Source organism: Calypte anna, chromosome 1, assembly GCF_003957555.1.
Source record: "Calypte anna isolate BGI_N300 chromosome 1, bCalAnn1_v1.p, whole genome shotgun sequence".
Taxonomy (NCBI): domain Eukaryota; kingdom Metazoa; phylum Chordata; class Aves; order Apodiformes; family Trochilidae; genus Calypte; species Calypte anna.
This window is the reverse complement of record NC_044244.1, coordinates 86,640,770-86,653,494: the sequence shown is the minus strand read 5'-3', so window position 1 is coordinate 86,653,494 and position 12,725 is coordinate 86,640,770. Positions and strand designations below refer to the sequence as shown.

At 42.6% G+C, this 12,725-nt stretch overlaps 1 protein-coding gene across 1 annotated transcript; it reads left to right on the top strand.

The window, feature by feature from the left end:
• The first annotated feature begins 4,302 nt into the window (after positions 1–4,302).
• LOC103536992 (TRPM8 channel-associated factor 2-like) lies at positions 4,303–11,316 on the top strand. The gene is given in 6 exon segments (XM_030452889.1): positions 4,303–4,363; positions 4,575–4,676; positions 4,679–4,774; positions 9,770–9,823; positions 9,826–10,100; positions 11,110–11,316. Coding segments are annotated over 6 exon segments (795 nt in total).
• Positions 11,317–12,725: the final 1,409 nt, after the last annotated feature.

The window sequence follows — 12,725 nt, the reverse complement described above, 5'->3', positions numbered from 1 at the left end:
TTATCAGATCTGTTACTTGCTCATGACAGGATCTATACCTTTTTTAACAAATAGCACAACAAAATGGATCTTGAAATATTTAAGAGAAAAAAAGACAGAAGAAAAAAGGTGTGTTGGATTTGGAGCTAGGATGGATTAGTCAAACCATAGGGATCCCAGTGGAGAAGCTACAGTTTATTTACACTGCTTCTAAATGCAGGCTGAAATATTAGTCAGATGTAGTAAAGAAATTCAGAATTGTACTAACTCAAATTAATGTCACCCTCAGAATTATGTCTGTTTTTCTACATTAAATAATAATTAAAAAACAGTGTAGAAAAAAAGCAGAAAAGACTGTCAGAAAGGCCAAACTGAGATTGTAGCAATAAGACAAGAACGTGTTATCGCAGAGATAGACTGCAACAAAACATGAAAGATGTAATACTTTCTGTGAAAACGTAGTTCAAGCAGGATTAGCAGAGCAATTCAGCATGCAGACTGGGAACATCCTAGGACATACCTTAGACTGACCTGAGCAGGAGATGAAGTGGGGAAAAAAATAGAATAGATTAGGAGGCCACACTGAATTTAGCAAAAATAAAACCAGGCACAGAGGATTTTTGTGCTCTGATAAAGTAAGAATGAATGCATTCACTGGTGAGGTGTACCAATTACATGTAGTCTTATTGGCTTCATTTTTACAGTCAGCTTGCTTTGAGTGGAAATTCGCCTGCTCTTGGTATATACCCCTTCCTGCTAGTAGGGAGCTGGAAGGCCAACAAAGATCTGACAGACTTTTCTTTTAGTATCAGGCTCATGGGGATTTCATCAGTAGGTGAAGTGTCAGATTTGTGAAGATGCTTGGAGAGGCACACAGGGGCACAATACCTCCTCAAGAGCAAAGGTGAAATAAAATGCTGAGAATTCTGCCAGTTTTATTAACTACTTCTGTATGAGCTTTCTGGATAGCAGCAAATTATTTTCAAACATGGCTTTTTGTTTTATTGTTAGTAAAGAACTCAGTGGCTTTGAATGAGATGCTGATAACAGGTTCTGCTAATTTTGTTTTTTTAAAATTTGGTTACACAACTAGAGAAATTTATGCTATTTTTATAGATTATTTTCACCTTTGATTCTGCAGCAGCAGCTGTAGAAAGTAATCAGTAAATCAAGCACAGGTAAAATAGGATTCATGTGCCCTGGTTTAGACATCCAAATATTGGCTGTCTCAACCTGAGCTGTTCACCCAAGGCTCCATTTAGGGCCAATGCAGAGAATCATGCACCTGCAGAGGGCAATTTATCCCCTAAGACAGCACAGAAGATTGGCCATTTGTATTTCTGTATTTCTCTCTGAGGTAGGTTAGACAAATCATCACCTTAGCATGAAAGAAAATGAGCTATGCAGTATGGCAGTGGCTTATGTTTATTGGACCACTTTCCTCAGATGTTCAGTGCCATGTGTGTCTGTCTTGGGGACCTGAGTACTCTTCCCACTCAACCTTATGGATCAGCATGCCAGTATTCAGAAAGCTGAATGTTTATGAGAATGGGGAATGATGGCTGGAGAGGATGAATGACTGGAATTGTCTCTTCAAACCATGAGGTATCAATTGGTTAGTGTCAGAGCTGAGCAGAAGTTGTATTTCCATTGCAGAGCAATGGGGCACAAGGAGTCCAGGAAGCTCCATGAGGTTAGAAAGAGTGGAATAAAAAATACTTAAGAGTGACTTAATATGTGATAGCCTAAGGCTAAGCAAGAAGGAAAAGAAGCCAGTTGCAGATTAAGAGATTTTGCAGTCAGATGGAACAAGGGAGAGTGCAAGTTACTAAACAAACAGTAAGCACTGCATCCAGGGAGCCCAGTTAGGAGCAAAACAGAGTCCAAGCCAGGTCAGGAGATAGAGCTGCAGTGTATGCCTGCAGTGCTCATCCTGGAGAAAAGCTGCCCACAACAAATAGCTGAGAGTCATCCAAGAGGCAGGGCCAGAGGAAGGCTCAGAGGCAGACACATTGACCCCATCTGAAGGTCCAGGGCTAAGTTGAAAGGGAGCCCATGGGTTCATGGGCAGGTGGTGTGGGTGGAGGCCTCAGATGAGATGGCCCCATAAAACCATTAAGGCTTTTTGTGGCACTCAGGACCCTGACATTCAGCTGAAACTGCCACCAGAAAACTATAGGTGATGACTGTTTTTGACTATGTGTTCTCAGCTCCCAGGGAAATGGGCTTAGATCAGCTGGTCACTTCACTGAGGCAATTAACCTGTCAAAGCACTAATGAGACTAACAAATTATTTACTGTTTAAGTTATGTTTAAGTCTGTACCACTGTCTTTGGATGCAGCACACTCTGACACAGCTATACAATGACACGAGTGCCACTGATTATACCTCTGCCAGTGGGATGAATGCTAAGCCCTACATTTTTAGAGGTAAAATGGATATTAGAAAGAATTTCTTTACGGAGAGGGTGATCAGGCATTGGAATTGGCTGCCCAGGGAAGTAGCGGATTCTCCATCCCTGGAGATATTTAAAAAGAGACTGGATGTGGCACTCAGTGCCATGGGCTGGTAACTGCAGCAGTAGTGGACCAAGGGTTGGACTTGATGATCTCTGAGGTCCCTTCCAACCCAGCCGATTCTATGATTCTATGATAACTGGAGCCTTTTGCTTCCCTGAGGTGCAAGAGTTCCTCTTAAAATTGAGCCATGGAAACACAATAGCTCGAGGCTAGACTTAGTAATCTGAAGCCTACATATAATTATCTAATTAAAAAATTATTTGGATTGTTCTACAACTCCAGGGATGTTAGTGTTATAAAGCGCTGTTGTAACAGTTCAAACACTTACAGGCCAAATAATATAAAAAGGCTTAAGTGTAATTATATCTTAAACATACATTTCCTAACATGTCCTCTTGGGGTTATTGTGTAACAAATAGTTATGCAAAGCTTCCTTGTTCCTGCTGTTTTCCTGGTTCACCTTACTGCTGGGATACATATTTGTGCATCACTCGTGGGTAGAGCACCCTCAGGGCTCTGTAGAACAGCATAACTGGTATGTATCTCAATAGCTCATACTTTGGCTTCTAATTTTCTAATTTTGAATCTTGGCTTCAAACATGGCTTCTAATTCAAAAGATGCTTCCCCTTCTTTCTCTTTCTGTACTCTTTAGCAGCAGGTATATCAGATGGATTCTGCAGCAGCCTATGCTTCTCTGGTGCAAGGTGTTAATTCATTTGAATTCACAACAAACTATTATCCGTGTGAGTTGATGCTCATTGGAGAGGAAGCCTTCCCAGTGCTGGTGAGCACTGATGGGCAAGTGCTAATTGTAGCATCTTGTTATGGGAAGTGCTGAATGGGGGTTGTTTCCCATGAGGGAAGCTTGAAGGACTCCAAGTTTTCCCAGTTCCTCAGAAATGCTGTGGAGTGGCTCAAGCCTTCCCCCAGAGCCCTTCCTTTTTCCTCACTTGCTTCACAGTTCATCCTCTGCATTTCACCTTAACACTACCCATTTATAGCAGCACAGCTATGGTAGCTATGATCTGGGGCCAACCAACTTTGAAATTTCTTCAAAATCAGTGAAATCCCTGCTTTCAAACAGAGGTGTAAAAAGAGAATTCTATTTTTCTTTGGCAGCTGATCCAGCATTTTCATTTTCTTCTTCATGGGGCTTACATCCACCCTTGAATACTTGGATGCTGCTATCATCTGATTGATGCCTGTGTTGAAGTGAAGAATAATGTTCTATATGGTGGTGTACTGTTGCTTTTCCCTCCTGAGACAAGTGCATCTTGTCACCTGTGGTACCTACAGAACACACTGGGTTGGGAGTAAAGTTACCAGAGCCTTTCTGAGTTGCAGTGTCTTTCCGTGACTCTTGCTCCCCACCAGGTGCAGGTTGGCTGTCACACTGATGACCTCAGCTATGCTGAGGAGCTGAAGTGTCTTCCCTTGGTGGTAAAGAAATTCAAAGTTGAAAAAATTGCCATGGAAGTCTCTAGTCTGTGGAGTGGCCTCATATATATCGTAGTGCCAAAGGAGAGCGCATTAGGCCAAATGTCAGTCACAATTAAAGAAGCTGTGTGGGCTCTATTCTTCCAGCTTTGTAGGTGGACCCAAAACCTAACCGTAGAGGCAGGTGAGTAAAGGGGTATTTCTGTACGGATGGCTTGCCTATAGTTTCCTGGGGTTTTTTTGTGGTCCTGGATGGAGAAAACCTCAGAGCAGGTAATGCCCAGGAAAGCCTTTGCGTGAAGCCTCATATTTCTCATAGGACTTTCATTTAGGAATTTATCTCTGTCCACATTCCCAGTATGAGCATGTCTGAGACACCTTTAAAGTGGCTTGTACTAAAAAGTGAATATCGTCAAACCCCTGCAGGTACAGTGGATATGGAGCCACCAAACATGACTGGACCCTTCAGCAGAATCTCAGAATTTCCCTTTAATTCAGTAAAACCCATTTACATTTAGATGAACTTATTGTTTCTGAGGGTATGCAGAAGGTTTTAGCTATGGTGATTCTGCTCTCTCTTCACGCTTAAAACTTCTTTTAAAATTGGCTACCATTTTTCACCTGAATGCTGAATTAGAGGAAACCATTCATCAGTACCCAGCCCCCTGGGCCCAGTTGGTCACAGCAAACATCATCCTGACAGTACCAGCTGCTGATGTACACCACATGGACAATCCAGAGAGTCTGAACAAGTGAATGCAATAGCCAGACTGGCAGCATTCCCAGCAACTTTTCCAAGGCCAGAGAGAATGGTGGTTGATGTCCAACTATCTCATGGCAAGTATATTAACAACAACGTTTTGTCTTTATCTGTGATCAATATTTGTAAGGGTAATAGAAAGGTAGAGAAATATGGTCACAAATTCGTGCAGATCTTCAGATGAATCCCACCTCTGTGAAAGTAAGAATCTTCTGCGCATGTCAAGAGTTGGTACGCCAAAGTAAACACATTCTGCTGCTAAATCTGAGGCTATCCCAGGGAAAAACACAGTTGATGGAGACAAGCTTGCCACCAAATGGCATGTATACTGTCATGTCATTCTTACTACTGTGGGAGTGAGTTCTGTTGCTAACTGCAACAGAAACATGGGAATCAGAGCTGTCTGTTTTAGGCAGGTCAAATAAGATCTTGAAACTTAAATTAAGGCATGTAACAGACATACAAGAAGACTACTATGTAATAAGACCCTGATGTTTGCAGGGATAGGAGCACCTACATCAGTGGGAAGAGAGGGTATTGGTAGAGGGAAAAGTTTGCTGTAAGCAATGTTTTAGAATCATAGAATAGGCTGGGTTGGAAGGGACCTCAGAGATCATCGAGTCCAACCCTTGATCAACTACCGCCACAGTCACTAGACCATGGCACTGAGTGCCATATTGAGTCGCTTTTTAAATGTCTCCAGGGACGAAGAGTCCACCACCTCCCCAGGCAGCCCGTTCCAATGTCTGATCACCCTTTCCGTGAAAAAATTCTTTCTAATATCCAATCTGAACTTCCCCCGGCACAATTTAAGACCATGCCCTCTTGTCTTACTGAGAGTTGCCTGGGAAAAGAGACCAATCCCTGCCTGGCTCCATCCTCCTTTCAGGTAGTTATAGAGAGCAATGAGGTCTCCCCTGAGCCTCCTCTTCTCCAGGCTGAACACCCCCAGCTCCCTCAGCCTCTCCTCATAGGATCTGTGTTCGAGTCCCTTCACCAGCTTGGTTGCCCTCCTTTGGACCTGTTCGAGGACCTCAATATCCTTCTTGAACTGAGGGGCCCAGAACTGGACACAGGACTCAAGGTGTGGCCTCACCAGGGCTGAGTATAGGGGCAGAATCACCTCCTTGGACCTGCTGGTGACGCTGTTTCTGATACATGCCAGGATGCCATTGGCCTTCTTGGCCACCTGGGCACACTGCTGGCTCATGTTCAGCTTCCTGTCGATCCAGACTCCCAGGTCCCTTTCTGCCTGGCTGCTCTCCAACCACTCTGTCCCCAGTCTGTAGCGCTGCATGGGGTTGTTGTGGCCAAAGTGCAGGACCCGGCACTTGGCCGTGTTGAAGCTCATCCCATTGGAGTCAGCCCATCTCTCCAGTCTGTCCAGGTCCCTCTGCAGAATCCTCCTGCCTTCCAGCTGATCAACACTTCTCCCCAGTTTGGTGTCATCAGCAAACTTGCTGATGATGGACTCAATCCCCTCATCCAAGTCATCAATGAAGATATTGAACAGAACTGGGCCCAGCACTGATCCCTGGGGGACACCGCTGGTGACCGGCCGCCAACTGGAAGCAGCCCCATTCAGCACCACTCTCTGGGCCCGGCCCTCCAGCCAATTCTTAACCCAGTGCAGAGTACGCTTGTCCAAGCTGTGGGCAGCCAGCTTTCTCAGGAGGATGCTGTGGGAGACGGTGTCGAAGGCCTTGCTGAAGTCCAGGCAGACTCCCTCCACAGCCTTCCCCTCATCCCCCAGGCGGGTCACCTGAACATAAAAGGAGATCAGGTTGGTCAGACAGGACCTGCCCTTCCTAACCCTGTGCTGGCTGGGTTTTTGCTTTCTGTCATTTAAGAAACAGGCTGCTTAAAGACAACTCACTAGGCCAGTCTAACTACAGTCTGTAGCCTGGTGGTAGGGAAGGTCCTAAAGCTCAAATATAACCATTATTTGCAACTAGTCTTTGTTCAAATACTTCAAATCCTACTTCAGTAGGATTGGCAGGTGTTTTCAGCTCTGCTTGATTGCAACACTAGAGGTGTTTTCTACCACTTGAATGGCTAAGTTCATTAGCTAGCTGTCCAGGCCACCACTCTTGCAAGTAATCCACAGCTCTAAGCAGCTTAATTCACATGGGGTAGCTGCTGTTACTCAAGTAGGCCTAATTCACGAGAGGCTGGCTCATGTGTAAGCAGTTTTTACTTCAGTTATTAATAACCAGCTACTTGTAATCACTAGTGAAATATAACCAAAATGAACAATAGCCCCACTTTCATTACTTAAAGTGGGCCCATAAAAAAGGAGAGACTTTTTAGTAGAGCCTGTAGTGATGGGACAAGGGGAAATGGTTTTAATGTAAAGGAGAGCAGAGTCTGACTAAGGAAGAAGTTTTTTATGATCAGGTTAGTGAGACACTGGAAACGTATTGCCTAGAGGTTGTAGGTGCTCCATTCCTGGAAACATCCAAGGTCAGATTGGATGCCACTTTGGGCAACCTGATCTAGTTGAAGCTGTTCCTTGCTCCTTGCAGGGAGGTTGGGCTAGATGTCCTTTAAGGTCCCTTCCAACTCAAACTATTCCATGATACATAGGTGCTACAATCTGTTAGTGACTCTGTAAAAATTGTGTTTGGATTACAAGTCAGTTGCTAATTTTTGTAACTCCTAACCCCTTAAGCTCAACTGAGATCATGGGCATATTATGGTTTTGTGTTTTTCTTGTTTGTTCTTACCATTAGTGGCAGCTCTATTTGAAAATTTATATTAGGGACATAAAACATAATTGTCATGAACAGGTGAATGTAGTTCATCTGGCAGTGCATGTCAGAGAGCAAAATCCATTTCTTTCCCTGCTTTGGTTTAGCTGTATCAGTTCCATAAAGCTAGTAAACACATTATGGTGTGCATATGAGCCAAGCCAACCAGTAAGTTTTGTGCTGCTGCAAATGGATGTTCTTCAGAAAGTTTTACTGGTGCACAGGAAGAGTGGACTTCCAAATGCCAGAGTTTAAAATCCCTGGATGTCTACAGATGAAGGTGAACTTTAAGTCACTAGCCCTCCCTTCCCCTGAGCTGTAGAGAAACAGGAGTGTTAAAAACCAGCATGATCCTGAGCACATACAGACTTGATTCACAGCTGCTGTGAATCAGATCTTTTGAGTTAGTTTAAATCAATGGAGAAACTACTCTGAGAAACACTTGCTGCTTACATAGCTGCCATTCTCTGAGTGAAGCTGAATTCAGAAACAGAGACTTCTGGATTTAAATTCCAGCCCTCTGCACAGATACCATGTGATAGACAGCTATGACCACCAGAGGCCACACTGGTTGAACCAAACATTTAAAACTCTTCCAGCTTGTATCATACTTACTGAAATAAGTGGAGAGCAGTACCACTTCAGAGATGTGAATGGCTGTATATCCTCCCTGGACTATTTTGGAGCTGTAAGAAACCATGAAGGATACATTGAGTCTACTGAGTTCACACTGAAAGAAAAAGAAGATAGTAAATTCCTATAAAAAGCTAATGAAAGATGATTTAAAAAACTGGTTATTATTGTCAGATAAATTAATGAGAAATATTAAGGAGTATGGTAAGCCTGTCTTTTCTGAAAAAAGATGTTTACAAACATACTGATCATGAGAAACAGCAAACTGGAACTGGACTGTTGACAATTATGGTGAAGTAGTAACTGTGGCCATCGTTAGCAAGTTCTATCCAAAGCTGAAGTGAACCATGAAACATATTTCAGTATTTTTTCTGCTTAACTGAAAACACTGACAAGAATCTGCCTTTACAGTAATAAACAAACAAACAAATAAATAAAAATGTCAGTTCACATTTAAGTCTCTGGTACAATAGATGTTGTTAGGGCACAGTAGAGTCCAGTTGCTCCCTGAGGGGTGGGGAGCCAGATGCAGTAGCACAGGCAACAGGACAGTTGACTGGCCAGATGGGGACCATTCCACAACATCTGAGTGAGGCAGGCAGGGTAGACCTGACACGACATCCAGGAGTCAGCTGAGTGTCCAGATTTCCAGACAAGTCTTCAGGGATGAGGAAGGTCTGAGGTCAAGCAAGGAACTCACCCCACAAGTCAGGATCTGGTCCATTGATGGCAGCCAGGGTCAGTCCAGTGATTATAGGCAGGTGCATCAGAAGTCAAGTGAGGAAAACAGAGGAATCAGGGTCTGGATCAACAGGGTCCATGGCCAAACACAGGTGTGGCTGTGACAGAGCTGGAGACAGGGACAGCTACAGCAGAACTCAGGCAGGGACTGATGGCCCAGGGCTGAGGCAAAATTTGGCCCTTGGGGCCAACAACAGAAGGTGTAGGTAGAATCCACAAGTGGGGCTTCTCAAGGCCTTTAAAGCCTTTTTGGTGCACTCAGCCATGACACAAAATTTCACAAAGAAACATTTTAGTCCCCTGTCTTCAGGATGAAAATCTGCTTCTTCTTTGGGAGTGCTTTAGGGAAAATAATCTGTTTTCCTACTTTATTTGTGTCTGCTATTTATCACAAGGTTTTCCCCCCATGTATTTCCTCAAGAGCCAGAACTTAAATTACAGAATTCCTAGGCAGATCTGAGAAAGGGTGCTGGGGTAACAGAAACCATATATTTATTTGGCTATACATGGATAAAAACTGTCCTGGCAATAGTATCTTCCTCACCAGATCTGAACATAAGAAAACACCGGTGTCAACAGAAAGTCCTTCTGTGGACAGAATTAGATTTCCTCCTCTCTACTTCTCTAGCTTGGAGTATGGTCATTTGCAATGACTGTAGCTCTGATAAAAGTAATTTGGCTTTTTTGCTCTTTGCAGTGTTTAGTGCCAAGGATATAAAGCAGAAGAGCATACAGTATGAACACTAAACTTTTGCTTGTAATTGATGTATTTGATACTTCAGCCAAGTGGGTTGAAACACATCATGGGCAGCATTCACTCCTGACAAGCAATGAAAAGAATAAGTTAATGTAAAAAGAATTAGTTGTGTTTTTCTCACTGTGGTTTTCCATTCCACGAGATTTCCCTGACAGAGTGCTAAGATTGTTTGTTGTTTGCCTTCCCTGTACGTTGGATGCATTCTGCCTACCCACTCATACATCACTTGCAGTCAGTAGCAGAGATGTTCAGCTCCTCCAAGCCAATGGCCTCTGTGGTGCCATTCATGAGCTGGGCCACCATCAGCAGCAACCTAAATGGGAGTTTCCCCCTGACACCACTGAAGCAACCTGTAATCTCTGGTCTGTCTCTGTAAAAGAGACTGTGCTGGGCATCCCAAGAAAAAAGGTCCACGATGCACTTGTGCCAGAACTTAGAGAGAAGAAGATTGAAGATTATATTGAAAATGGAGCACAGCTGAAGGACTGGGAAGAATTTACTGCCCTGGAGACATACCTGCAGGTAATCTGCAGGCAAATTAAGCCTAGGACAGATTTAAAAACTGATCATTTTAATCCGGGGCTGCTTTTTTTTTCTTTCCCTCATTGTCTGCAGCCACTTGATGGAATTCACTCTATCCTGGATTCTCTGTCTCTGTTGATTAACACTCTTCAGCAGTGCCCTTGTGTGCCAGCTCATAGGATTCCACAAACCAACTTGATCAGCCTCTGAGTAGCACACTTCAGCATGAGACCCAGGGCTGCAGGGAAAAGCTTTTGAAGCAGTCCTCGAAAAATGTCCTTCTTTTGAGTCATTTGAGATCTCAGCACAATGTAAAGGTCACTGGTCTATGGAATGTACCAGTTTGGGGTGTAATAGTAAAACCACAGCCTTTGGGAATTACCAAAGATGACTTCTGATCATTGACAATGGTTCCTTTTGCTCTTGCCTTTTAATTTTTTAAATTATTATTTTTAATATAATCCGTTCTTTTAGTTTTGTTGATGCAATATGTCATTCATTTCCACACCAGATCACTTACAGTACAAATATCAAGTGGGAATACCAAGCAGGGAACCTGTATTTTGTGCTGGGAGAAGAGAGTCTTATGTATTATAAGCATGCAGAGATATTATATGTATGCATACTTACAAGCATGCAGATGTGGGTTGATATTTGTATCAATCTTTTTTTGAACAATTGTAACAAGTGTCAAAAAAATGTAAGGATCAAGCCTGTAAGTGCAGCAAGGCTTTTCAGGATTTAAAATACTTGTATAAATACTTGATTTTGGGTTTTATGTGAATATTAGAAATATAGGCTTGTTGAAAGGTCTCATAGTGTTAAAGGGCTATTTTTCAGTAGGCATTTAAATTTGCTGGGTAACTACACTTATAAAAAAGAAAGAAAAATATCCTTAGAAACACCAGCAACTAAATTTTGTAAAAGATTTGGTAAAGAATACAGGTATAGTAGTTCTAAAATTCTGTATATATATTTTGTACTATTTCTCTTTTCTTCCGATCCATAGCTTCAGGAGGCCTTTGGATGGGAAGCCTTCATTGACAGCTTTTCTGAATACCAAAATATTGATGAGGTACCAGATGATAATGACTCAAAAATGAATCTGTGGGCAGAAACTGTAGGAGAACAGCAGAAGAGCAGATGCTGCGTGGGACAGAGGTGCCTGGTGGACTGCCTGATACTGCTTGACCCTGAAAGGAACAGGGTGGTGTAAATCACTTGAGGAATGTGCCTCCTGGAGAATGTTATGTCTTGGTACCAGGTGCCTTCGGTGGGAAAGGGTTAGATAAGGACTTATGTTAGTGCATGTTTATATACGAAAATGTACTATTTTGACAGTAGTGCTAGACAGAGCACTTTTAGATGTAACCTATAAATCAATCAATAGATATTGGGATACTTTGTAAGTGTAGCAAATCACACAATAAATTATTCTGATTGTGCACAGCAATTGGGGTCCATGCATTCATGTTCTCCAACAAGAAACCTTTTCTTGTCTAGTGAAGAAAAATCTGACCCCTTTCTTTAAGGCCTGGGGGTGGCCAATAAAGCAGAGCCTTTCCCAGCAGCTGTCTGGTTCTTTTCCCACTTGGTCAGATAATCCAATGAAACATTATGTCTCCTAAGTCATGAAAATATTGTCTGTGATAGAGCCAGTGCTCTACAACAGATTCAAATGGTGTCTGAATGGTATGGGATATAATGAATATGAGAAGCAGTTCTACCTTGCACATGTGATAGAAGAGTTTGCTCTTGCATCCCTCCCAAGACTGCCTTTGTTGTAAGGGTCCCCTTACTTCCTTTCCCAACAATTTTAACCACAGAAGGGGGAAGTATTTTCTTTGTATGTGTGAAACACTTCTCACTTTTTCTTCCTCTGTTTTCTTATCTCTGAAAGGTTCTCTGTTCCAAACTTACTCTTGTTACACCTAGGCAAAGTTTGATAATTAAGATTCTTAGACGAGTAGGAACAAGGGAAACAATTCACCTTAAAAATAGAGACATGCTAGGAGATAATAAATGGAAGAAATAAATGGAAGAACTAAGGTGAAATTATGTCTACAGCAACAAGAAATGAGAATCATCATTCAAAGGAAGACTTTGTTAGCACAGGAAAGGCCTTGAGCTTTGTTTAATGTTTTGAAAGTGCTTGTCTGCGTGCTCTGCTTTCAGTGTTGGTATCTGTGTAGGAAGAAACTGCAGTTTTAGCTCATGTCAGAAGCAAAACAGTCTCCAGATACTGACACTACCACCTTGATACACAGCTAGAGTAAATCTGCTGACATCTAGTGAATGTAAAATTGTGGCAACTCACTCTACCTTTGGTTTTAAGATAGCAGGTGCCTCACCTCACAGGCTGGAATGTCTTGACAAGAAAGCAGCAACAGAATGCTCACAGTGGTCTAGCTTGATCTCCAATCTCAATAATCAGATCAATGGACCTTTCTTAAATGCTGAACTTAAATTTCCCCTATATTTATGTATGGGCTATAGCAGAAACCAATTTTAATGGTGTATTTTCAGATCCTGGACAAAGCAATCCCTTGTCTTCTGGCTGTGATTTCTTGTTTTACTGAATGTTACAGAATTCTTCATCTTGCTGATAAGGCCACTGTCACACAC